Source organism: Haemaphysalis longicornis, unplaced genomic scaffold, assembly GCF_048455015.1.
Source record: "Haemaphysalis longicornis isolate Haplotype H1 unplaced genomic scaffold, Haemaphysalis longicornis Haplotype H1 scaffold_9, whole genome shotgun sequence".
Lineage (NCBI taxonomy): Eukaryota > Metazoa > Arthropoda > Arachnida > Ixodida > Ixodidae > Haemaphysalis > Haemaphysalis longicornis.
The window spans coordinates 137,038,634-137,066,348 of NW_027526460.1; the positions used below are offsets into that span (position 1 = coordinate 137,038,634).

Sequence of the window (27,715 nt, forward strand, 5' to 3'; positions counted from 1 at the left end):
ATAGATATATGGCGATTTTTTTTACTATTCAAACTGTGCCCTAGCCTTGTAATCGTGACCGCCTTATAATCGAATAAATACGGTACTGCGCTCATATAAGATAAGGTAGGGCTAACCCAGCTATAGCAGTGACAAAGCTGCTCAACACACCTAAAAAAAGAAAAAAAAAAAGCTTGCTAAGTTGATTCCGCTAATTTATCCGCACAATGCATTCCTGCATCAGGCTTCCACTAAATTATACTGTAGTTTTCGAATATACGTTTCAAAATAGGCAAGGTCAAAGTACACCCATCAGTAGGAGTGCAATGCAGACACAGGTGACACCTTATGCCTAGAGCAAGTTCAGGTATAAAAAAAAATCAATGAATGGCCCTTGCAGTTTGTATGCCGGCAGGCACAATCCCTTCTTCCCAGCACCACGACAAAGTGAATGCACTCCGCAAAGTTGAAGTCAACGTTCACTGGAGCGCACTTCTATCGTCTGCTCGGGTGACGACTGCCAGCGAGGCCTCAAAAGCGCACACACGGTGGCTGCCACTCAGTAGAGCTTGAGGTGTCCTGTGACGGCATCGACGAGCTGTTCGGGGGCTGGTCCGACGCCCAGAACGGTCCGTGTGCCGGGTGCCAGCTGAGTGCGGCCCGCATCACGCACGAGACTGGTGGCCAGGCCCGCGGCGCGTGCAGCAGATGCCAGCGACAGCATCTCCTGCTCGGTCGATGCCCGAAGCACCACCTGCGGCACAAACAACGTGGCAAGAAAACAACAACGCAAGGTGGCCCTTACAAACTAGTCTGGACAACTGCATATTCACGAGAACTTATTAGATGCAAAGCCCCTTAGGGGCTGGCTGGGGCTGTTGGCATCTCCTTTCGTTGTCATCATAATCGTCGTCCCATGTAGTCACGGTACTAAAACACCGCGAAACTCATGCTAGAATATAACACGTACTAACAAAACACCGGGGGACTCATTTATGCCTCGCACTAGAGCGCTTCGTAACACGTATTAAAGAAACACCGTGACACTCTTTTAGGCCTCGCGCTAGAGAGCTTCGTGCTTCAAAGACAAGACAGTTTTACAGCAAAGCTGTATGCCTCTGCCCCCCAAAGGTTTCATCTCCGTTGGCAAAAATGTAAAGGCGCCAAGGATACACTTACACACTGCATGCTTTGCCCCTCCCCAGGTTTCACATCAGTGAAGATGGCCCGGGATTTTTCTGTGTCCAACGCATTGATTTTTTTGTGCGCATGTTTTCTGAAATATCGCACAGCCTGTCTTACAAACCACTCGAATAGAAAGTACAGCAGCTCAGAGCACAATTATATACGTGTGCTTCTCGCCTGCAGTGTCAGTGTACGTTAGACAAGACGCTCTGCTTCCAAACATCCCTGCATCAACATCACAAACTTTCTAATGCTGCAAATAAAAGCGAACCCCCTAGTCATGCTGCACTTAAACTCTGACTCATTAGATGAGTGATTGTGCCATCTACAAAGAAAAGGGAAAAGCAATTGTAAAGGGACACTAAAGGCTGAATGGAATTTTGTTTTAACTGAAAGATCATACGTTTCATAGCCCTCTCAGCTTTTGTTCGACGAGCAGCGATACGTCACTTCCTGAGAAATCCGTAAAGAAAGCTGGCATTTCTCTCTTCCGCTTCCCATTAATTTTTTCTTCACGTAAGATTCACGTCACAAAATAGGAGCGAGGCGCCGGGGCGGTCTAGAGCGTAAATGGTTGTCGCTAGGCAACAGTCACCAAGCCACGTCACCAAGTCATGGCCGACTGCCGGGAACGTTTGCTGGCTTTCACTTTTAATACTTGCCACCGACCGACCGAGCAACGCTTTTCACCGCTCCAGCGGCCGGTGTGCCCGTCTACACCGGACACCTGGATCCCATCACACCAACCGCCGAAGCAGTGAAAATCACCGTTTCAAGCGCCGCGCAGCCATGGCTGCCGGCTAGGCATTGCTCAGGTGCGAGCCTTCATCTTGCGTCATCCAGTGATCACGTTTATCTCATATTCTCTCACGCGACATGCCACCCTGGCGTGAAACGCACGCTTGCTTCCCGCATCAGTCGCGAAAGTTTTCGTGGCCGAGGCTCCGCTCGGCCCAAACATGACAAAGGTAGAGCTACGCGTGCGCAATTTAAAGATTATTTATGAACAGCGGCTCGCAGTGAACGTAAAAACACAAGTTCGGATCTTTTGGATAACCGCCGGAAGTACCCTAACCATTCATGGTGATAAGCTTCGAACCATGCGCGGGCACGCTTCCTGCCAACGATGTTGCTTGCAGAAGCTTGGGCATTCACCGTGGTAGGTTATTGACTTCGCTAATTGTGCAGCAATGCTTTTCTAAAACGAAACTGAAAGCATGATGGCCGACTGTGAAGCGTTAGGAAAGCAGCCTGTCTCGAATCGTAATGTACAAGAGCTGCAGTCTATGTTTTTTAAATTAGGTCAGCTCACAGGAAGTTTTGATTTACATTTATTTCACGTTCTTAACAATTTATAAGTGTTTATTTAAGGAAAACATTTATAGATGCTCCCCCAATGAGCTCTCGCCGTGCAGAGTTATTGTAACGTCACAAACCCGTAGTACCCGAAAGCGTACGGAGCGCCGTCGCCTGTTTTCACATTTCCGGCATTTTCTGCCTAATTTAAAATCTCCTGGTTGTGAGAATGCTGTTCTTAGATTCTCGACAATGTGATCCATCAATACAGGCCAACTTGTTTCCACCCTTTAGTGTCGCTTAAAGAAACTCAGAACAAAGTGGGTGGTTTTAATTATCTTTCAGTTGTTTTCGCTTTTTTTGTGCGAAAGAGTTCCCCAATCGTTGACTGCCGTGGTGGGAGCAGACGTCAAAGCAAGCAAGCTTCACTCATCCCTGTTACCAGCAAAGCAATTGCCATTACTTGAGCAAACGGCCTCATCCACTTTTCAAATTGGCGATATTTTCTTAGCAGGGTTGATTGTGCCATTGAGCGAAACTTGCGTGGTCTGGCAAGTAATATTTTTCATTAGATTGATGATTACCTCACCTTAGTGAAGTCTGAAGAATTCACACACATCGCCATTGATCTTTTGAAAGTGTTCCATGAGAGTAATTTCGGATTGAAGTTTACAGCTCAGCTTCCAAAAAACAACAGGAGCTGCAGTTGCTCCACCTGCGTTTAAGAGTTGAGGAAGGCCATTTGTGCTGGTTATACTTGCTTCACTCTGGCAAAACACCTCCTCAGTTAGAGTTCAGGGCATTCAAAATTGGGGTACAATGGAGTGAGTTTCGCTGTGTTGCATGCAGCCTTAACCCAGTCCTGCTACCATACTGCTGATGACTTCAGGGGTCAGTAAAGGAGGCTAGAGATGGCCAGTTCCCCTAGAGCAGCCCTCGGGAGTTGTGACAATAAGTTGATCAGGTGTGTGAAGATTGGCCGTCACTTCCCATGTGCACTGTATGTCGCACGGTTTGAAGAATGTTGCTAGTCAGTATGGCCGTGGCCTCTCCCTTTTGCGCCCCGCGTAAACTGGAGGGAACATGCACAGTTGTACCAGAGTCCTTCAATGCTTTACTGGTCACGAAACTGCTCCGTAACTCAATGGGAGAGCTTCATATGCTGCGTTTGGCCGGCGTGCGGTGGCGCCACCATCTCACTGAGGTCACTCCTCGGGCGGCGTTGCGCTGGCTCGAACGGCGGAGATGCGGCGAGTTGTGTTTGTTTTGTGCGGGAAAAAAATGCAATGTGCACCTCGGGCTGTTGTGATGCGACTAAGCAGTGCAACAACGACGCCGAACACGTGTTGTGTACACGGATGTCGTTCCTTGTACAACGATACAACAGAAAATGTTTCCTTGTTCTGTTTACCGAGCGACGGGAAGCTGCGTGAGAAATGGAGGCGCGCCATTCCAAGGCAAGAAACAGGAGATTTCAGCTTCGATTATAAGTGAGTGACAGTGTGTGGGAATGCACTATGCGTGACAATGAAAAAGCAATGTGCATCCTTTTGGTAGCATCTCGGACCTAGAATTGTACAATCACTCAGGTAGTAGCGGTGCTTCATTACCGGTTTGCAAACATGTATTACCTTGCGCTCAGGCTGGCATGTAAAAAAAGCTTTGGGACGTCCTTGTGCTTTTACTTTTCATATTTCCGCGAATTATCCCTTAGGGTTCGTTTTGTTTGTTTGGTAACAGTGCGTGGCCGCTTCCAGTTTTCTTATCTGGCGTTTCAACCAAAGCGCCCGTTTGCTCTTTTCGTCGTACGTCCCGTCGGGCAATATTGTTTGATATGGACAGGGTGTCACCTTGTGGCAAACTTGAGTTTTTTGCTTCTTCGACAATGTTCTCAATCCTATTTCCATGGATCTGGAATTAATAACGTCCCGAGAGTAATGCATGCATAGCAAACGCCGCGCAACTCACTTTATCGACGTTCATCTGTGCACGTCACACTGCAGACTGTTTCTTCGACGTTTGTGTTTTATTCTAGTCTTTTGCAGAACAGGAGGTCGCTTTAATAAACTTCGTTCAGAAAAGATTTGCATTGTTCTTGGCTACGTGGCAATTTTTCTGTTTCCTCCGTGTGCTGCATATCGCAGCGCAAAAAATAAATTTTTGTACGCTGGACCACGCTCTTTTGTCTCCCTTCGTAATATTGAAATTTTTTTGTTGCGTGTGATAAAATCAATTTTATTGCCCTTTTTAGCTTCCTTTTTTTGCAAGGATTGCAAAGCGTGGAAGCGGAAATACACACGGTGCAACATATATCTATTCGCGTTTTGATCCTTCGCATTTCTGCAGCGTTTTTAGATGTTCGCAAGTATGTACCCACTCATCGAAACGACAATACTATTGGGCTGTCTCTTTTAGCGTTCTGTGCATTCCAGAGCAATCAACGGATTCATTAATAGCGTAGTCTGCACGGCGCGTACTTGGTTTCTTTCAGTTTTTTTATTGTATTATCGATAGGCCCGCAGCAGTCCGTGACTACACAGCTACCGTATATGTGGTAATTACAACTTTGCTTTAAGAAAAGAAGCAATATAGATTTAAAAATCCGTAAACACGACGTCGCCGCGCGCTTGTGCCAGAGGACGCAGAAGCTGTTCGCGGCCGAAGTCTACGGTAATTTAATTGGGAAAATAAAACCCCATTAACGGCAGGTGATACACACAATGACTGGACTATTCATCGCTAACTACTACGAAAAAAAGCACACTTAATCAGCGCGCAGAAATCAAAAGCAGCGAGTGTTTGCACGCCAAGAGCTGGCCTATACGCCGCACGCGCGGCGGCTGGATGCTCTTCGTGCGGCGGTGGCGCCTGTAGTGGCGCCCGCGGTCCCTATATGAAACGAGCGCCGAAGTTTTGTGACCAGTAAAGCATTGAAGGACTCTGGTTGTACACAGAAAGGCTACATTGACTGAAAATGTAGCCAAATCGGGGTGTGGCTCGAAGCATTTGCAACGATATGTGGACTGCCAAACTGGCATTGTGTACAAAGTTCTACTACAGTGCGGTGCAAAGGGAAGACTGGTAGGTATGCCAATGACACACTGCGGGAGCATGTGCTCTCCATGAACAAACGTCCGCGATCGCATTTGCTCTCACATTGTGGAACATACAATTGCCAACCGATATCTGAAAAAACTGATGTTGTTACCAAGCGCCCAAAGCAGTTACATTGAGAGATATGTAGTTGAAGCCTATTGTATTAGTATTAAGAGGGACGAAAAGCGTGTAAGTCACCCTTCAGTGGCACTTACTGATAAAGAAGTTCAGCTTCTGGATAATAACAGATAATTCTTGTTTCCTTTTCTGGGTTCGTATACAACTTTGCCACGAGCGGCATGGTTTGCCATAGGTATAAATGTGGGTGAAGGGTTTTTAGTAAATTTAGTTGAGAGCCAGCACTCGTCCTGGGGTGATTGTCCTGCTTGTCTCGTCTGCCGCGCTGTGATTAGACACGAGCCCCCAGGCCACCACTGCATACTCCAATTCATGCATGCCATACGAGATAGTTACACAGGCCCTCCAAGCACACTTTGGTCATTGAGACGAACAGATAAGAACATTACGAAATTTTAGGCACGAAGCCCCTTAGGGGCTCGGGCTGTTGATGTCTCCTGTCGTCATCATCGTAATGGTTGTCTCCTGTAGTCAAGGGACTAAAACATCAGGAGACTCGTTTACGCTTCGCACTAGAACTTAACACGTACTAAAAAACACTGGCACAATCCTTTAGGTCTCGCACTGGAGCACTTCGTAACGCGTACTAAAAAAACTTTGGGAAACTTGTTTACGCCACGCGGTAGAAAGCTTCGTGCTTCAAAGACAAGAGACTTTTACAGCAAAGCTGCATACCTGTACCCCCCAATGGTGTCATTTGCATTGGCAAAAACGACAAGGCGTCAAGAATGCACTTATACTACACTGCATGCTTCGCAGCTCCCCAGGTATCACATTGGTCAAGATGGCCCGGGATTTTCTTTTTTGTCAGCTCCGTCGGTGCAGCCTTAAGAATGCATGAGCATCTAGTCCCTCGACCTAATGCGCACACCTCACTCCGGCTTTAGAAGCCCAAAAGATGGTGTTTCACACACTGTGCCAACAATTCTTTGTGTTCCAACCACCTCATTGGCCACGTTTGTTCGCTTCAGAAGCGGCACTGGCTTCCTGTCCCTCCTTCTGTTGCCCCCCAGTGTGGACATTTTGTTGCCGTCACAGCCATCCCGTCGTCCTCCCCTCATTTGCCACCTGTGCTGGCCGCACACCCCATTTTACAACACATAAAAGCGGTGGTGGGAGTCAAGCGACCTGTCGTGGCAACATGCAACAGGTGTGTTGGCAGAGGTAGGTGGCAAGCCGTGCTTCCACTTGACATTTCCCAAACGAAATCAGCAGCGGTGCATGGCTAACGCTGCCATAGCCAAGCACTCTCTCACTCCCTGTTCTTTGGTAGCTCTGTCGACCGACTCACGCAATGAAAATATGTACAAGACTGCACTGATAAAAGTTACAACTGCTGCTCTTTGCTCATTCCTCGCTCTCTTCTACACTCGAAATTTAGTACCCTGGATTCATTACGAATCTTACATTTCGTTAAGTTCAAAAACTGTCAACCTCAGAAAGAGAAGTCTTTTCCACCATACAAATACATGGAAGGTATTATAACTTCAGATTACCAAGAGTATTAATGTTGCTGCCTTTAGTATGCACACGTAAAAAATATAAAAAGCCTCGATAACAAAGCCGAATCCAAAATGACACCAATATGGCAAAAACCATGCCAAAGGTCGTGCTCATGGCCACATGTACAGACTAGTGTTCAAATAGAGAAACAGATTAGTAGTGGCAAAATAGTGCTGCCCTCACCTATCAGTCAGCGAATCGAACTACCTAGCACTACTATTTATGCTACGCAGCTCTTTTATCCAGAGCACTCCTCAGCAAGAGAAAACAAACTGGGTATAAAACGCAGTCACTGATAGCCAACAGCCACGCACTCCGTGCACTAGAACAAGCAACAAGTGCTACAGAACGTTATCACATTCAAAACGGCAACAACGAAGACTATACCAACATGTCTTACCCTACATAATATCGACATAATGATAAAAAAAAAACAGCCTAAACAGGGCTAAATAGTGAACAGCAACAACAAGAACATCTTGGCTACTAATTGTTTCATATTTATTGGAGCAGGGTACCGACCATAATAAGACAAAGACTGCTGACAACAAAAAACACAATGTCGCAGCTATGCCCCAAAATCCTGAGAGTGCTTGTTTGTTTTAAAAAAAGTCGCTGTACCCAACCACCACAAAAAAAGCTGCAGCAGCCAGGAATTGAACCCATGTCCTTAGTCTCAACCGCCCAATGCCTTACACATAGAGCTATGGCAGTGGATATATTGATTTGTTCTCTTCCTTAAATAAACTTTTTAACTTACTACATTACATCCTTTTTTTTTGACCAAGTCTTGGCAGAGCATAGTTTTCCACTGTGCCTTAAGCTGTTTTAGTTTTACATGGTGCCTTAAATCCTGCTATCCACGTTAGAACTGCGCTAAAAATACCGACACCAAACTTGCATTTTTTGTTTTTTGTCTGCTGTGCCACAAACTACAAAGAGATTAAAACTGGTCCCCTGTTGCCAATTACAAATACAAATTGCAGCAGGGCCAGTCATAGCATCACTTTCAGTTTTGGCCATTTAGGGCCTGGCAGCAAGTAGTGGAATAGGGGGGGCTAGTGCATGTGTTTTTTTTGTTTGTTTGTTTGTTTGTTTTGGTACAAGCAAGATGCCAGCCTTGTCATTGACTTCAAAAGCATCCAAATTGGCCTTTCACAATCACCTATGCCCCACTTCTTCACCCGCTCAGTCAAGATTAGTCCCACTGCATTTACAAGTCTGAAACTGTCCAGAGGGTGACAGCTGGGTTTCAAGGAGACCAGAGGTGCCACAACCAAAATGCTGACTTTGTGTTGTTACTTCTGCTGTCCATGGTTCCTTTCCCCACGAATATACATATTCCTGAGAAGAAACGGGCAGATAATTTCGGGCATGACTGTTTGGAATCTTCGATGCCCCACGCCTAAATAGGCCGCTATGACAATGCAGAGCGGCTGAGCTACTGTTTGTCGACCTCTTAGAACTGACGGCAGTAAAAAATATTCAATTTAAAATTGGCTTCGAGCCATGTGCAAAATAAAAAAACACAGAAAAAACAGCTTACAGAGTCTAACCAGTCAGGGTGCTGGTTCGGGAGTCAACATAGGGGTGCATTTTAAGCGCAGTTGCTGCTTAGTCAAGTACGCATTCAAAATGCTTTACTGTGAAGTGATGCAGAACAGGCGCATAAAATAACGAGTTTCAATTATTGCGACATAATTTAGAAACAGTGTGGCATAACAAGAGCACAGAGAAAAAAACCAGGCAGGACAATTGATTGATTGATTGATTGATTGTAGGGTTTAATGCACCGACGCAACGCAGGCGATGAGGCACGCCGTAGTGGAGCGCTCCGGATTAATTTTGACTGCCTACGGATCTCACTGGTGCCACTGACGAACGGTGATTTGGAGCAATTTTGTATCAGAAAATTATTAATGTTGGAGCAATTTGGAGCACCTAAATGCCAGTTTTGGAGCAACTAGACATGAACTGCTAGATGTGTCCAAAGCATTTCTCAACACTGAAAATTGACTGGTATTGTCCAGGAATTGACGTAGAGGTCGCCTGCCTAACAGTGTCAGATCGGATGGAAGGCGCTTCAAGGTGGTGCGCACACATGCGATCAGAAATGAACCGCACTGCTGAAGAATAATGGTCTTGTTGTCCTTGCTAGGGGAAGACTTTTCCACGGAGTCACTGAAAATGCTTCCTAGTTGGCAGGCTCGAACATGCATTAAAACTAGCTTTCACAATCTGCTCTCCCAATAGCCCAAAAATAGCCAAATAGCCAATGAAAAAAAATGTTCCTGCCCACCACAAGAGCAATTAGCCCAATTTGGCTATTTATAGCCTGGTCTGGCATCCCTGGAATCAAGCAATGGGATTTCTTTTTTCCCGCATTTCGAAAGAGCCGCAATGTCGCCACAAGTTTGATGCAAATAAATCCCCTGAGTACACCCCACCCAATAGCAAAATTGGAACAAAACATAATTTGCAAGGCATTTAGTTCCTTTCTGGTGCAGATAAAGGCACCATGCAAGATAATAAAGAGTTTTAGCACAGCGGGTTTTAGCATCTGCTGACGCTATGGCGGCGAGTGGCGGGGCCCGACTTGGCAGGTGCAAATTCGTTCCGGTAGGGTGGATTACTTCCGCGGGCCAGCATTTGCCATGCCCGCGTGTTGGCTCCGCTGAGGAACAACCTCCTCACCCTCCCCGCGCGCGCCTGCACAGTTGGGTCCCGGCAACCCACCGTCGTAGCATGAGCCTTTGGTAGCCGCTATGCTAAACTAAAACTAATGATTACTGAAAGCCTTCGACAAACCGGTGTGCAGAAAAACAATGCGTATCTTGCACCTCTTTTCCGGTTTATGAACTGTTGAGGCAAGCCATCGTGTTTTACTTTTCATTTTATTCGATGCAGGCGCTTGATATCAGTCATCGTGCGCATTTCCACCTTAGATTTTTTATTAGAGAGACTGGCCATTTTTCACGACCCGCTCCACTTGCGACAGTCCACTCAGCGAGTCGGACAGGCGAAGTGGGAGCTTGCAGCCGAGCGCGTCACGCATGCCGCGAAACGGCGCTCCAGCTGGCTCTCGGAGTGGAGAGGGCCAGCAACAAACGCCACCTAAAACTATCTGTTGTTTATAGCAGGAACCATCGGAAACTACAGTGAGCAGGAAAGTTTTCAACCGTGGTGCGCCACCGCTGCAATGACTTGCTAGACGAAAACACTATTGCCGGTAAAGCGATGGCGCCAACCGAATTCGCTTCTCCGGTGCACAAACTGCACCAGTAGGCCGCGGCAAACGGGACAACGGGTGCTAGGGAGTTCGAGTTATCAAGCCGAATTAGTCATACATGTCTAGAAACCACGGTGAAGCAGGCCACAAGCAATTTGCGGGACACAAATTTTGGTGCACTTTTGGCGCACTTACTTGCAAAGCCATGTTTTTTTTTATCAGGATGGCGCAGGATACCTCATTTTGCACAAATTGGCGCATTTGGCGCAGGAGTGGGAGCACTGGGATCTTTAATGTGCGCCCAAATCGTGCACACACGAGCATTTTTGCTTTTCGCCTCCATCAGAAAAGTGTCTGCTGCAGCCAGGAATAGAACCCACGTCCTCATGCTCAGCAGCACATCTTAGCCACTGAGCCACCGTGGCGGGTCCGACAGGACAAGCCCTGACAGGACGCAGCATTTCTCCTATCCGGTTCTTTCTGGTGTGTTTTTGTTATACCGCGCTGTTTCGAAACCATGCCTCAATACCAACTCGACCAACTCACCATCCAGCTGCCGTTTCCATTAATTTCAAAGATGTCGTCACCCTCTCCCCACCTGGTGTTCGTGAAGGACACCACTACAACACTTACAGCTCTCAGCCACTAAGGCCATTCTCCGTGAACACTGAAAATGGCAATGCCAGTCCCCCCACAGCTGCCTGACAGTGGGGTAACGTTGTGTGGCTTGCAAACTAAACCAAAAATTCTTGAAAGCATTTTCATTTTGATAAGTAGTTGCTTGATATGCTTGGTAGGCCTTTTCTGCAGTATACCTACACATTTGCTTTTACTCAGTCCAACTTAATTTTTTTTCTTGCAACTGCAGGCATCTTTTGATGCCACTAGAAGACTAATGCCAATGTGACTCCCACTGCTTTGCATAAATGAGGCCTGAAATTTTAAGCGTGACCATACGCAAATGAGTGCACCTTCACTCCTAAAAGAACTGAATACTTTTGGCAAGTGACACTGGGGTGCTTTTCATAGGCAATGAACTTAGCTACTAAACCTCCAACTAACAAATCCTCTATCACCCAAGCAATCCTGAGCAATTTGAGATCGCCCAAACAACCACCGGCCATAACTAACTAAACGTTAGAATGGTGCAGACAGACATACGAAACTTCAAATACTTCACGAATAGTTTTTGGTTAGATTTTCAGTGAAGTTTTATCGTTCGAAGTAGTCAACGGCTTCGAATATTAAAAAATTACAAATAACCAAGCAATAACAGTTGGATCTGCCGCACTGCTTGAGAGCTTTCAACCTTCGCCGCAAAGCTTGCCCCTCTGGGTCGGCTTTGTTGGGCGGCGTCGATGCTGTGCAAGAAAGCCTACCACGTGCCAACTCTGGCCTATGTTAGTTCAAGCGGAAATCTACTTGTGCAAAATTTACGAGCTGAAAAGTAGCTTCCGGTCAATACAGTGGTATGAATGCAGAAAAATTCCTCAGGCACCATCTGCTCATGCTGTTGCAAAGCGAAAGCTTGGCAATCCAAACACTTCTTGACTGCTGCACTGTGCTTGCATCTTTGTTCCTCTGCTTCATTTTTGACGCTACTTACTCTGACAGGCAGACTGGCAACAGCTCACACGGGAACTTCCCCAGTCAGAGCTCTCCTCTGCGTGTACCTATTCTACGCACGTGCCGCCACCCGGAACTGTCACGACGCATGCATCAGGCTGATTCGTGTTTCATTCTAAAAAATTAAAGCCGTTCCACTCAACGTGAAAGCTGTCGCAAGTGCAGAGCAGTGATTCACCCTATTGGGCTGTGGTGCCGTTATCCACTCACTGCTACCACCCAATGTGATTCAAATTTCCCGCCCTCGTGGTGCTCGCGCCCCCTGCCTGAAACTGCACCAGCGGGAGTTGAGATTTTTTGTGCTTGCTTTTCCTCCCACACGTGCCAGCGGTGCACTGCCACTTTTTTTCACTTACTATCGTTAAAATCAACCCAATCAGCGTTCCTACCTAAAGGAACGCGGGTGCTGCCGGTTAATTACGTATATTTTGCCTCAAATGTACCTGCAGTTTTCTTTGCGCTAAACAACGAGGAGATGTATGACAAGCGCCAGCATTTCATGAGTTTCGAATTCTTATGAATATTTAAACCGCTTGGTTTTTGAAGCCTCTGCAGGACGCCCTTACGTTGGTATGCCGGACTCTACTTGGGTCCGTAACCTCGCTGCGCTGCCTGATTTCGGCAGTCACTTAACATGGAGCGTTACAGCGAGCAACAGCAACAAGGTGAGCCCCAAGAGTGCTCTGCACTTAAAAAGTTCCGGGTTGGAAATGTGGTTAGAGCACCTGGTGGCTGCTCTGGTGACCAGGCTTTAAATCCCACATGAACCGAATTTGTTTTCTCTTTACAGTGCTATTCGTGTTATCGCCGAAAGCAACTACTACGGTGGTCACTTTTTGTGTTCGATGAGACACCTTAGGCTTTCAAGTTAATAAAAAGTTATTATTAGGCCGGCAATGCTTGCAGTAAGGTCATAACAACCACCAGCACGCCTAGCCTGTTTTCAATGATTGCAGGGAGAGTAGCCGGTCACATATACTTCCTGTGTTCGCAGCACGCTGACCAACCCACGCTTCTTCGTGGCAGTGCATGCCGAGTTTCCATTCCACTGCTTTCCTAGCTTGTCTTGATCTTTTATTTTATTTTTAATTTTTGCACCAACTTCCTATCAATCGCTAACACATGAACACTAGATGTGCTAAGTCCTCACAAGTTATTGCTTTTGTAGCTATGTTTTAGAAGCACTACTCACACTAAAGCAGAAATATTCGTATTCTAAATTATTCTCACAGTCAGTTTTTACAATTCGTATTTCATCACATCCCAGATTAGATAGTGCGTCTCTACTGAATGTTGAAAACTCAGATCACCAAATTTTTGAAGCAAGTGCCAAGAAATATATGGCTCATTTTTGGAATTTTGTGTATTTGCACAGCTGAAGGGCACACATTGAACCAGAATATTTTTTAACCAGAATGTGTCCAAATGTACAAGTATGCAAGATCGGGCCTGTGCCATTTCAAACGAAAGTGGCTCTACCTTTTGCAGCACTACAAAGAGGTCAGGAGAGAAGGACAGAAAAGTGCACTCTTTACAAAAGTGCAATAACGCTGCACTCTGCAATAAAATAAACAAATTCGTGGCAGTGCAGATGGCATAAGATTTGGCTCCATGGCGACAACAAACGGTGCTCTGGAACCCTTTCAAGAGCCCTAAAGCAGTCGCAGTTTGAACACCAGTGCATTCACTTCAGAAGAACAAGCAAGTAGACAAATCTATTTGCAATAATACCGAAGCCTGTGCCCTTCAATAATACAACACCACTTTCTTTTATAGCTGCTGTGAAGAGCAGCATGCTGGATGAAGCCTTTTGGGTAGCTTTACTTTAGAATGTTCAAAAGAAAAGCTATTCGGAAGCTGTCTGCTAGCACAATACCTGTAACACACAGCTTAGACGGCAAAAATTTAACAAAAAAAAAAAAGAGAGAGAGACCTACTGAGACCCCTTTAAAACAGAGTGCTGTTTCGCACATACTTCAAAAACATGACACGGCTAAACCCCTTTAAAAGAGTTACATACAACCCTTCACGTGTATGCTACGATGCCTGTTCCCTGGGTGTAATGAACACGAGGTGACGGGAAAGCACCAGGCATCCTTCTCACGGCCCCATGCACTACGCCGGTTTCAGAAACAAGACGACACACTTTGGACAGTAAATTGAGAAGCACAAGAACAACGCCTAAAAGCAGCAGACAAAGAAGGTAACCTCACTACAGTGGCTAGAGTAGGAAAGTGTCATGACCGTGCCTACTCCCACGTGACGCTGCTGGAGGAAATTCCAGATGACGCTGTCACACGCTTACACCTTCGCTGCGACGGCAGCGGAATATGCGGTATGAATGTATTCGCGCGCACCACGACATCGAGAAAGGCCCTTTGATAGCTGCTTTTCATGATCTTACAAATTGAGATACAAGAGAGAGAGAAGGCTCTTTATTAGAAAAGAAGGCCGAGATGTTTGCCGGAATTGCGACACCGACATGCTACTCGGCGGGGGAAGGGGGAAAGAAAAGGCCCCATAGATTACAGGGCAGAAGAAAGAGGAAGAAAGAGAAGAAATAAAAGAAGACAGAAAAATAACAAGAAAATGACACTCAGTTTGTGAGTAGTGAGATTACAAAGTCTGTCTGCTAAACTCTAAATCGCTGCAGTGACGCCATTCCCGTCCAGATAGTCGAACAGCGCCTCCAGTACTTTGCGTTGAGCTGGCGGAGATGGCCATGGACCAAGAAGTACTTTCAAGGTCATTGGTCCTGGGCTGGGGCGCTCTAGTTTCTGCGCAAGACTGCATCTTGCTTGTATGTATGCAGAGCATTCCAGCAGCAAATGCTTCACGGTTTCCGGTGACCCGCAGTTGTCGCAGTAAGGGTTTGTGGTGACACCAAGTCGAAAAAGGTATGCCTTCGTAAGCGCTGCGTTGAGACGAAGTCGGTGATATAATGTCTCTAATCGGCGCGGAAGTACCTCTGGCAGCCTCATCCTGAGCTCAGGGTCTATGTAGCGTAGGAAGGCATGGTGGTGATCTGGAAGGGACCAGAGGCGGCTCCGTTCCATTGAAACGAGCGCCTTCGCCATAGTTGTGGCATCACGCTTAGTGAAAAAAAATCTTCCTCACATTGCGCATTTCCAGGCCCCTGTGAGCAGCTTCATCTGCCTTCTCATTTCCTAAAACATCACTGTGACCGGGAAGCCACTGAAACGTTATACGGTGTCCAGCGTCGTTGCCAAGGTGGTGCAGGTATGTGATGTCGCGAGAGGCATGTTCATGTAGGGTGAAGCAGTGGCTGCGTTGCAAGCTTTGGAGAGCCGCCTTCGAGTCTGTGAAAACAGTCCATTGCTTTGGCTGCTGGCGTAAATGTAGCGCATAGCTTCCTTGATGGCTTGAAGCTCGGCGGTCATCGATGATGTCACACGCTTGAGGCGATAGGAGAACGTCTGGCCAGTAGAGGGAATAAATATTCCGGAGGAACTGCGCTCAGGTGTGCAGGAGCCATCTGTGAAGATGTGGTTTGCGTCAGAGTATAGCCAGCTGATATAGTGAAGTGTTAATTGTAGGAGTACGCTTTGGGGCATGCTCTTTTTGGAGTCGATTCCGGGGATGCTGCATCTGATATGTAGGGGCGAAAGGGTCCAGGGTGGAAAATTAGACGGCATTGCTTTTGGTGCCTGGGAGGGAACAAAAGTATTTAATGTCCTGAGTGTTTGCCCGAAACTCGAATTACCATCTTCAACCATGCGTGTTAGTATACGGCTCTTGGCGTGCAGCCGATGTCGCAGATGTATTCGCACAGTCTCCTGGAGTCGAATCACGTCCAGAGGCAGAGAGCCAGATTCAGTGATCGTACCTAGGCACGACGACCCTTTCGGGAGGCAGAGGCAGATGCGGAGGCAGTTGTTTCTGGCCACATCTAGCTGCTTTCTGCTTGTGGGCGGGAGCTTCTGGAGGACAGGGAGGCTGTAATGCAATAGACCGTCAACATAGGCTTTGCAAAGCGGTACTATAGAGCGACAGTCACTGCCCCAGTGACTGCCGGCGAGATACCCCAGGATTTTTGAGATGGCGGTGATTTTTGTACAGAGTTTCTTCACTTCAGGACCCCAGGAAAGATTCTGGTCTATTAAAATTCCGAGGATACTGTGGGTTCGCACATATTGCAGGGTGCAGCCACCGAGAACCAGTGGATATCGTTTCATGTGCTTATGAGTGAAAGCAATGGCGACACTTTTCTCAGAAGATAGGTGGAGTCCTCTCGGTGAAAGGTACGCAGATATTTTTGCGAGAGCTTTCTGCAGCCTTTGCTGCGTGGTACGACACGATCGCGACGCACTCCAGATGCAGATATCATCCACATAAAGTGTGACGTGGACATCAGGTGGGAGTACTCGCTTTAGGTGGATAAGAGTAAGGTTAAATAGCAGAGGACTCAAGATGCCTTCTTGAGGTACTCCTTTTTCTATAGTATAGTAGGAAGTTGGGCCGTCCGGCGTGGACATGAAAAGTTGTCGCCCTTGCAGGTAACTTGAAATCCAAACGTAAAGTCTTCCACCAAACCCAAGAGCAGCAAGGGATGTCAGAATGGCATCATGAAAAACTGAATCAAATGCCGATTTAATGTCTAAAAATTTATTTTTCTTTTTCCAGAGATGAAACTAGAGCAATCACATTGTCAATGGCTGCTCAGAGCATATTTTCGGGAAAGTCGTTCATCTGAGGCGGATAAAGGTTTTTGCTCTCGAGGTACCAGGCCATTCTTCTGAATATCATTTTCTCCATAATTTTGCCGACACAGCTTAGCAAAGCTATTGGTCGGAAAGAGTCATAAGTCGTTGGTGGTTTACCGGGTTTTAGGATGGCCACTAGCTTAGCTAATTTCCATTGGGGAGGTACTGAGCCACAGAGCCAGATTGAATTATAGTATTCTAGGAGACGCAATCGAGAGTGATGGGACAGGTGAGAAATGGCCTCGTAAGTTATTTCGTCTTGACCCCGTGAAGAACGTTTGTTCGCACAAGAAATTGCGGCGTTGAGTTCGTATATGGAAAAAGGAAGGTCCATGGCAGGGCAAGCCGCAGGCAGGACTTTGGAGGGGGCACCTGTGGGGCGCGTTGGCGGTACTGATCTTGTAGACAGTAACCTACAATACTCTTCAGCCACCTCTTTCAGTGAAATGTCGTCGTGCAATGATAGCGCGCGGAATGGGTGCAGCTGCTGAATGTCGTTGCGACTTCCCTTAACGACGCGCCAAATTCGCGATAGAGGCTTGCGAACGTCCAGTTTTGAGCAGAAGTCCCGCCATCGCTGTCTGCTCAGCTTTCCCAAGTCGCCTCTTACCTGCCTCTGCATTCTGCGAGCCTCTCGAACATCTTCTGATTTCTTTGTGTGTCGTGCCTTACGTTCCGCACGCCTGCGAAGGGCTCGTAACCTTCCATACTCTTGGTCTGGCTTCAGGTTGAGACGCTCAACCGTGGATCGGGAGCACTCCTGAAGGCAGTTGGTCATGGTCGGAATCAGGTCGTTATCTCCAGTTGCCGCCGTAATTCTGATATTTACACGGGCTGTGTAGGCTTCCCAGTCCGTGAGTTTGATCCTCTTTCCACCTCGACGCACAGCCGCATTGTGAGAGGATATGAGAACGGGATAGTGATCGCTCCCTCGCGTTTCTAAATCAGTTGTCCAAGCAAATTTTCGTACGAAATGGCTTGATACATACAAACGATATATCAATGCAGCTGCTGATAGCTGCGTTTTTCAGGAACGTAACACTGCCGTCATTCAGTGGCTCTATACAATATTTCATCATCAGCTCAGCGAGTCTTGCTCCACGGGAATTTGATTGTGTGCTCCCCCAAATTTCGTTGTGTGCATTGAAACTGCCGCAGATTAGGTGTGGTGGAGGAGTGCTGGTGATGATACTTTCATGCCTGGAAGCATCGAACGCAGTCCCTGGCTCTAGGTAGGCAGCAATTAATGTGAATGGTTGAGTGCCAATTACAGTCCTCGCACAGACGTACTCTTCGGTTTGATGAGGTGGGACGGCCACTGCTGCAGCAGGTACATCATTGCGAAAACCTATGAACAGCCGGCTAACACCATTTAAACGTTGCAAATGAAGAATATAATAATTCTTCAAAAATGGATCTCCAACGCGAGATTCAGATATAACAACAAATTGAAATTGGTATAAACGTAATAGTTCCCGAAAGTCGGCAAGTTTCGAACGCAAGCCACGGGCGTTCCACTGAAAAATTGTACAGTTCTTCAGATGGGTGTTTATAGATGAATGTTGTAATCCCTTAAGAACTACTACAATCGAAGCTTACAACCGATTGGGCGTGCTTTGAGAGCCGAACATTGCCGTCTGGCTCTGACAAAAGCAAATCAGGGAATTTGTGACTGGTAATTGGTAAACATGCATTTTATTTTCGATGTGCTCATTACAAATAAACAAAAACTGCCCAGTTCTAGTGAATTTCTTGTAATTTATTCAAAATTACAAAGGCTCTAAGCCATCATCTTTCTTTGCTCAATGGACCTTGCCTTTCGCTGCTAGTTCTTTTTTTTCTTTCGTGTGAACAAATCCAAGCCTTTTTTGTCGGATTGCCTTGCAGAAAGCTTCTTCAGCGTTCGATTGTCCTGTTACGTAAGGCAACTGAGCTTTAAGTGCATCTTTCTTTCCCAAAAAGGCATAGGCCTTCTCCTTTTTCAATGCCTTCGTGTAAAAGTGTAGCTAGGTGACCAAAAAGAATTGATATTCATGGACGGCGAGTGGCAGATTTCTTTTAGTATGTCAGATGCTTCGTAAGTGCATTTAATGTCTGGAAGAGTACGTGTACGGACTTCATCTTTATTCTGCACAGTGCGGCGCACGCTGTAAGCCGCTGTGAAGGGCGAAACACTCAGCGTGTGGTTTCCCCCACGCTACCGAAGGTAGGGTCCAGTTCTCGACAGAAAAGGAGCTGGGGGTTCTGCAAACTCTGCACTCACAGGGGAGTCATTATCCATTTTATTGCTGAGTGGGGCCGCGGTGCTCTTCTCGCTTCACACTTCCTGTTCGGGGAAGTTGTTTTGGCTGGCGCTTTGGAAGATTAGGAAATTGCGTGGGTTCGGCTTTCGGGAGCAACGGAGGCCTGTCCCTGTAGATTGAGACAGCTTCTACTTTCACGGTGTGTTCAATGTGCCGGGAAATGTGCCTCTCATTGAAGTGTAGCTCGCACAAAGCGGTGTTTTCCTTGAGCCGCTTTTCAGTATGAAGTATTGCTCGTTGCCACTGCGCCAGTGCAGACACGTGTCCTTCGGAACGCAAAACAAACGACCGTTTCTTTTTGCAGGACTTGAACATCGTAGAGCGGCCCGGCACAAAACTGTGATTCTGCTTTTGCGGCACTAATGCACCTTTAAACTTGCTACGGCACCAGAAACAGCGGTACTTCTCTCTGGTCAAAGCAGCAATCGCATAGCAGAGAATCCGTGCGCGCCTCGCCAGGCTACGTGTAAACGATCGCGCGCCCCCCCCTCGCAGATCCCTATCGGCGGCTTCAAAGCGCCTCGCAGGCGCTGCATGCCACTAATCACACTTTCCTATTCTAGGCACTGTACCCTCACTGTCCAGCGCAGGGACAGCTCTAGAATTAACTTCCATATTCCCGCCCTCAATCTCATATTCCAAAGAAGACCGTTCCTTGAGTGTCGGCACAGCCAACAAACACTAAAAACAATGCCCATTTTCTTGGCAAGAGCTCATGCACTGTGCACTGATGCAAGGTGCTTGGTTGGTGATCGCCTTCCCCAAATGCCTGTAAGGCAATCATGCCTCGAAAAAAAAAGCTGATTTATCGATCGAAAACATTGATTCCTTAATTTGATACTTTTTGGTTGGGGATACTATTGCTTTTGTTGCACAGTGCTCCCCAGCCAGACAGACCTCTGTTGGGTGAGCCCGTAATCTGGAAAAATTTCGATAGTGCATCACCTTACTACCTAAGAATGCAGATTTCCCACTACATACATGTCTTCTTCCATAAAACTCCAGTTACCAACCCTGGATTTGCATATGCCAGGGTTGGAAGAGATTTTTCCAACATCATGATTCCCAACCGAATTAATCCACTAAGTAGCAAAGTAAGTTATGAAGCTAAAGAAGCCACAAAGACAAAATAAAAGTTTTGTTCGTTTAAAAAACTTCTGTGTCCCAATAAAACAATGACAATGATTTTGTTGCAAGCTTCAAACAAATAAAAATATTAAAGACAACATATGAGCCTGCGGCTACTGCCCCGCGACCTCCTGGTGATTTCTCTATGACGCGACAGAATCTTGCTTGGGCCATGGACAGCCACAGACCAGTCGCCGCCAAGTAGCACGTATGGGCGATTGCAGTGGGACCTTCAGTTCTGCTCAATCTAATCACTGGAATGAGCACACTGATGCAGTGTTATACAGTGAATACACGTGCAGTGAACACACTGCTAACAATGTTTTTTTGATGCAGGCTTGTATCATATCCAGAGGTCGGCGGACTCACTCATGAGTCCACTCACTCAGACTCATTTGGACTCAAACTCACGAGTGAGTTTGAGTGAGCACGAGGCTAGTGTGGCATGGTCAGTTTGGGCTTGAGTGAGTTTGAGCCCGAATGAGTTTGAGTACGCCTGAGACCGAGTGAGTTCTGAGTCCATTTTTGAGTTATGAGTACATTTTGAGTTTTGAGTACACTTTGAGTTGGAGTATGTTTTGAGTACTGAGTACATTTTTAGTTTTAGTACACTTTGAGTACTGAGTACATTTTGAGTTTTGAGTACACTTTGAGTTGGAGTACATTTTGAGTACTGAGTCCATTTTGAGTTTTGAGTCCATTTTGAGTTTTGAGTCCATTTTGAGTTCTGAGTACATTTTGAGTTTTGATTACATTTTGAGTTTGAGTACATTTTGAGTTCTGAGTACATTTTGAGTTTTGAGTCCAAGTGAGTTCTGAGTTTTGCGCTCACTGTGAGTTTGAGTTTGAGTTTGATTGAGCACAGATGTGCTGCTCAGCAATGAGTCTGAGTTTGAGTGAGTGGTGATTCGAAAAAAAATGTGTGAGTGAGTTTGAGTGAGCCGCGCCAACTTTGCCGAGATATGACCACATCACTCCTGCCCATATTATATCACGATGATGTGAAATTTGAAAGCTTCTCAATTTTTTAAGTCTTGAAGTGGCTGGGATGGAGCTGAGGGGGTTACCAAAGGCTAGTTATTCCAAACTGATCACAGTTGTATTTTTTCTTCATGGCCGCTTTAACGTCTGTCACCTAACCCTTTGATGCCCAGTGTTGCAACAACTCAAACAATATTTTTTCTCTCGCACTTCGTGGTTTTTTTGACATTTAACGCCGGCTATCTACTGACAAACGATCTCGGACCTTCAAAAATTAAAGAAGAGAGGGCAGCACGTACTTCCGTGTGCTAAAAAAATATTGTTGGCACGTGTGAACTCGCATCGAGCCCAGGTGGCTCAATGGGCTAGTGACACGTAACCGAAATTGTGTGATTTCGTTGTTATTACAAATGACAGCAATACAAACTTTACGTTACTGTCTTCACTTGAACCATAGATCATGGTGACCAAGGTAGCTCTCTCGTTCAACTGATGGGCAGCCAGTGTCCAGTGTGTCCTAGTGTCCGTCCTAATGAACCAAATTTTTTTCTGAATTCATATTTCTGATGTTGAAAGTCCCTTTAAAGGAGCCATGAAGAGAAAACACAAGTTTGGTTCATTCGAAAGATTGCCTCGTTAGAACCATAACGACACCACTTATAACGCAAACTTCGCTCAAATAAGCTACATAATTAGGAAAAAAGGAAATGACCATGCAACCCACCAGCTCATTTTCCGCAACAGAACCTGTGATGTCACTTGGGAATGCTCTGCGATTGGCGGAGGCCGGCAAAAGCAAACGCATGTTAGGCAGGGCTTACAGCTTGCATAGCGAGCTGAATGCCCGTGAAACATACTGCACATTCTTTTTATGACAAAGAACGGTGGAGTAAACGGTTGAAGGTCCGAACGAACTCGCAAGCGTGTGCGCCAATGCGTACGAAACTGACGAAACTAGCGCCGGCCGAGCTCGACATCTCGCCGTCGCGCAGACGAATTTTCGGGTTCGAGGCTCTTCGGGGCCAACGAACCGTTCAAGCACGCACAGCCGCGACCTTGCTTCGTATCGTAATCCCTTCACAGGAGGTTGGCCGTCATATCGCCAACCAGCAAAGGTAAAAATAGAAACGAGGGGAGTAAGGAACAGCAAGAAGCGACGAGATAGTGCCAGTCGTCGCGTGAGTTTCGAATGGTGTTGGCTTGCTGCTGTCGTTACGAGCTCGTTTCCAGTTTACAACCACTGAAAACTTCAGTTTGTTCAGTTACGGCAGGGACCCTTACGTTAGCTCACTCCTGGGACATGCTGGCGCTCGTCGCCGACTTCGTCAAATCGCTCTGACCTTGGGGAAAAAAATGCCGTAAACACTCTTGGACACAGGGAAGGACGCAGACACAGCGCTTCCACAGTGCGTCCTTCCCTGTGTCCTGTTTGTAGTGCGCTGTAATACAAGAATGTCGAAATACCAACTCGCCCATCAGTCCACACTAGCCGTAAACACCGCGCATTGACGCTCGTATCTTTCTGGTCGAAGCAGAGCGCTCGCGCGAACGGCTTTCCATACACGACACCGGCCAACTGGCATAAGTGATACTGCTACTGAAATTGAACTATTATTAACCGTAATCAAAATACGGCACATACGTACCAGTCTATATTCGTCCGTCGCGACGGGGCTGACGAGGCAGCGGTGCCGACGGCTGGGCGTTCGTCTGTTGTGGCTATCGCGGAATGGTCGCTTTCCTGTCCACCGCGTATCCCACAACTCTTGCCGCTCGTGCACTTAGAAGCATTGAGCGTTTTTGTGGTGTGAGGTTGTTAAATGCAAGCCCGAGCTCCTCGGTGAGAGTTTTGTTCTCCGGATCAGGCGATTCCATGACTAGGGCTGCGGGTGCACTAGGTTTTACTAGTATTTTTAAAATGGCCGCCGTCTCGATCGACTCCCGCGTGTGGGTGCTATATGGAGTCGACATACTAAGTAACTGTTTCATGGACCAGCTCTATGACGCCATTGTACACGTCACGGAATGTTCAATTTTAGCGGGAGATTTAAAATTTTGGCTTAAATTGCCTTATTTCTCAGTGAATAAAGCATCATTTGCTTCCGGGAAAGCGCTTGGGGTACTATGAAACACCTAATCTTTCGAATAAAACAAACTTTTGTTTTCTCTTCATGGCTCCTTTAAGTGAGAAAAAACTTCTCACACGCTTAAGGAAAATAATGAAGTTTTGGGCATCAAAGCGCTAATCAGAGTCCAGCCAAGAATGGGCCAGCCTCCATCTTTAGTGCCAGGAGTGTATGCTGCCAGCCTGTCGCCTTCTTCTGCACGCTCCACTTTCGCGAGTGAACCACCAACTCAACCAGGGAGGTGGCAGTGTTTGTGTTTGCTAAGCGAGGTGCGTCGTCTGGGCAGTGGATGCACGCACCTTTCTCTGCCCCTGGCGCTCCCACCGCTCGAGTGCCTTGGGCGCGTCCCTCTGGGCCTGCTTGTATGCCAGCACGGCAGCGTGGGCACACTGGGCGGCCGCCTTGCCCTTCTCCATCTTGATGTCGCTCCGCACCACCAGCACCAGCTTGTACTCGCCGCCCTGCTCCTGCACCAACAACAAAGCCAGTGTGAAGGCACCACTGGTGCATTCCAGTGGACAAACAGGGCACACACAGGGTAGCCTGCTGCCAGAGTCACAGACCAGCCAATCGAAGAGGTTAGCATGCACAGTTGCACGTGAGATCAGTTTTTAGCTACAGTTCAAAATGGATGTAATGAACCTCAATGTAACGAATTCTTCGATTTAATGAAGTTTTTCTATTCCCCATTGCGAGCCCCATTGCAACCCATGCTTTTGCGACCTCTATGCAATGAAGGCGTTGCAGCGGTTAACATTGATGTAACAAATTGGCTACACTGATGAGCCATCGTTTTTGAACTTTTTCTGAAAAATCAGCTGGTAAAATGCACTAATTTAATTCATTTTACCCGCACCGAAAACTGCCGTGCCTTTTTACATTTGAGTTCAGTGTTGGTTAGTTGTATTTTTTCTTCATGGCCGCTTTAACGTCTGTCACCTAACCCTTTGATGCCCAGTGTTGCAACGACTGAAACAATATTTTTTTCTCTCACACTTCGTGGGTTTTTTTTCTTTTTACATTTAACACCGTCTATCTACAGACAAAGGATCTCGGACCTTCAAAAATTCGAGGAGGGAGCGCGGCATGTAGTCGGCGTGTAGTCGTGCGTCTCCACTGCTATCTGTGGTGTCGGTTCGTCGACGATGCTTTCTCCTGCCAGAAAACGAAAAATTTTGTCTTTCCAAGACAAGCTCGCAATTTTAAATATACGTGTCCACCTGCAAAAAAGAAGAGCGTCACCGCCCAGTAGGGTATCCCAGCCAGCATCCTGTTAGCAATTTTGAGTGCGGCAAAGAGCATCAAGTTCGCGCAGACGTACTTTCAGCATAAGTTTGGTTCTTGAAATGAGTCAAGGCACTTAAAAGTGTCGAAAGCAAAAGTGATACTAAAGTTACATTGTGAATACGTGGGTGAGTGACCTCGCTTCTTTGAAGTGCCGTGCAGTGACCAACTTCGTGGGGAAGCAGCAGGCAAAAATCACACTGCTTTTCTCATTGAAATAAATCCTTGAAGGATGAGTTCGCCAACACTGATGCCTAGTATTTTGGCTTCATTCCTACTTCAGGATAGTCCACGTTAAACCGGCTCGAAGCTGCTATGTCACGTGCCTTGATAAGATAGTTTGACATCACAGCTGAGTTGTGCCGTCTCCTGGCCTCTCAATACTCTGAAAATAATATCGATTTAAAACTTTAAACGGCACAAGACGCTTATAACTGAAGGGAAGCATGTTGCATCTTCATGAAGCGAACCATGTCAAGCTTTAAGAAATCGAACTTTGGTGTCCCCACTCCTTTATTAAGAACAGTTACTGTTGAACATATACAGCTGGAATGAAATTACAAAGAGGCCATATTGATGAACATGAAAATGGTGCGCAAAAGAAGATGTGGTAAGCTACAAGAAGAGGGATAGATGAAGTGTAGGTGAGAGGGTGAAAGAACACTTTTTTGAACTGGGAGCACTTGTGCCTGCAAGTGAATTGAGTAATGTTTTTCTAAATTTACCTTCAATCCTCATAGTTTAACTACTGTAGGCAAGATAGGCTGATCCTAATAAGAAGAGCTCAGTTTATCCGTTTCGTATGACATAAAAACCACTAAAGGAAGCTGTTTGCCTGAAATTTCCCGCTAATATTTTAAGTTGGACCACTAATCAAACCTTTCGATATGAGTGAGTAAAATTACATGCAGAGCATAAACGGTAAGTTTTGAATTTTACAAACTTTTGACAAAACCAGGTTCGAGTAGCAATTTCGTAGACTCCGGCTTAATTAATAGGCTCAGCCATTTGTCCGGGCCAGAATACTGGGAACACAAGCCCTAGCAACAGAGCCCCACCCTTAACCATTTGCGTTCTGTTGTCTGGCAGGGAACACAACATGGCCATAGCGGTCCGCTGTCAGGTATACCTGACTTGGGTGTTCAAGGTTAAATTTCGTGCTTTTTCTCACTGCGATGTGCCCGTATTCCATGTTTACATGATGCGCCATCTCTTGAGGGATAAGTGAACTTTGTTTGTTGAGGTTGTCTTCTTTCGTCACTAGCGTGCCAGACAATCTTCAGCACGGGCTTTCTGGTTTCAAGAGCCCTTTCACGTGCGTGTTGTTCGCTGAGAAGCATGGCCGCTATCTCATTGCGTGCGTTCTATGGTGGTGTACTAAGCGAAAGCAATGATGACTTCAGTGTGGAAGAGAGTTGCATGCCTCCATCACTTAGTGATGACAGTGATCCGACAGAAGCAAGCGACAAAGACCATTATGGCGGTGGAGACAGCACCATGCGGATCATTACTCTGTGAGCTGCGCATTTTGTCGAAAGACAATTAAATGGTGGCGAAAGCTTTTTTCTCTGGCATCTAGAGGTTTCCATTGTTGATAGTTTTATTTGTAGGCACACACAGCTGCATAATCATGGCGAGAAAGAGCAGGGAAGCCTGCAGTACCACCGCAACCTTATCCAACAGCTGGTGGGTGATCTGACGGCCTGAGCCAAAAATCGGGGCCCGTCTGCACATATGGAGTGCGAGGAAAGGCTATTTGGGACAAGCCATTTTATCTACAAGCTTTCACGCCACAGCAGCAAGGACTGTGCTCTTTGTGGCGATAGAAAAAAAATAAAAGGAGGCAGGGGGGAAACTAATTTTCTGCGAGACCTGCAGTAACAACCCTGGCCTGCACCCTGGAGAATGCTTCGAGCAGTTTTACACGCTGCTCAAATATTGGTAAAGGAGTTTCAAGCAGAATGCAAGAGAAGAAATAAATATCGTGTGAGTTTTTCTTGCACGGTTTGTGTTTTTCTTCACGGCGCCAGAAGCTGGCAAAATAGTTGCGGGCCGAAACTGTCGGAAAGTGGGTATCCGAAAAAAAAAGCGGAAACCTGCCTCCCGTACGCAGTAATCCTTCACTGTCTGTTACGAGGCATTTTTTTTTATGTTCTCACGCGTGTGTCAGTTGCTGACGGCGTATACACTGACAAAAATCACATGTAGCGACAGTTCTTCGAAGGATTTTGAAAGATAAAATAGGAAGCCTGCTTGAAAACCCGGAATAACACAAAGGGCGAGCACAACAGCTCCCCTTTCATCCTTCTCGTTCTACTACAGCGTACGGCGGACCCGTGAGGGAAGGCAGGACCCAGACGTCCGATTCTCGAGCAATGGAACAGACCGAGCCAGCTTGGGTATTCCCATTCTAGTAGAGTTGAATGAAAACTGGTTACGAACCAGCGATTGAATCCACTTAGGCGAGCCCACGGCAAAGAGCGGACCATCTGCCTACAGTTGACGTGGAATGATAAATCTGTTTAGAATGATGCAATTCTGCCCAACATTAAACACGGGCGCGTATTCACTTTACTCGCGTTCAGTCGGCGTAGAATACATGAGGGATACAGTCATGATCACTTTAAATGTGATCGCTCGGGTGGCGAAGAAACACGCAGCAGCGCTATGTTGCGGGTTGTCCCATAGTTGTATCATGCTAGAGACTTCGAGGGGAAGGCAGTGCTACATTTATCTTTGAAGTACACAAAATCGTCCGCAATGCAGCTTGAAAGGCCCACCGGGCGATGCTCCCGCGATCACCTTCAAATTGATCGTGACTGTACCTCTGGCCAACTCGTACCTTTCCGGAGTCAAAAAGCATGGCTCCACCGGCGCGGCCCAGCAGTCTCGCCAGGCCGCTGCGGAGTCCGTACTTGGCGCCCAGCAACCAGCCGAGGCCTAGGCCGGAGCCCAGGCCCAAAAGAAGTGTCATGCTATTCGCTGTCAAGGCAGCACTTAAAGCTTGCATGCTGATCGCTTGACCTCGCCACAACACGAGCTAAAATAGCGCGAAGGCATGAACTAAGGTCGCTGACGCCGCCAACATGGGGGCCGCCATAGTGGACGTGATACTGA

At 46.8% G+C, this 27,715-nt stretch overlaps 1 protein-coding gene across 1 annotated transcript; it reads right to left on the minus strand.

Moving 5' to 3' along the window:
• Window positions 1-397: 397 nt before the first annotated feature.
• LOC144153057 (peptidyl-tRNA hydrolase 2, mitochondrial-like) lies at window positions 398-27,715 on the minus strand. Its single transcript, XM_077684695.1, has 3 exons — window positions 27,441-27,715; window positions 23,614-23,781; window positions 398-733 (listed from the first exon to the last, which is right to left on the minus strand). Exons 1-3 carry the CDS (start codon window positions 27,606-27,608, stop codon window positions 539-541), a joined length of 531 nt encoding a protein of 176 aa, XP_077540821.1. The 5' UTR covers window positions 27,609-27,715; the 3' UTR covers window positions 398-538.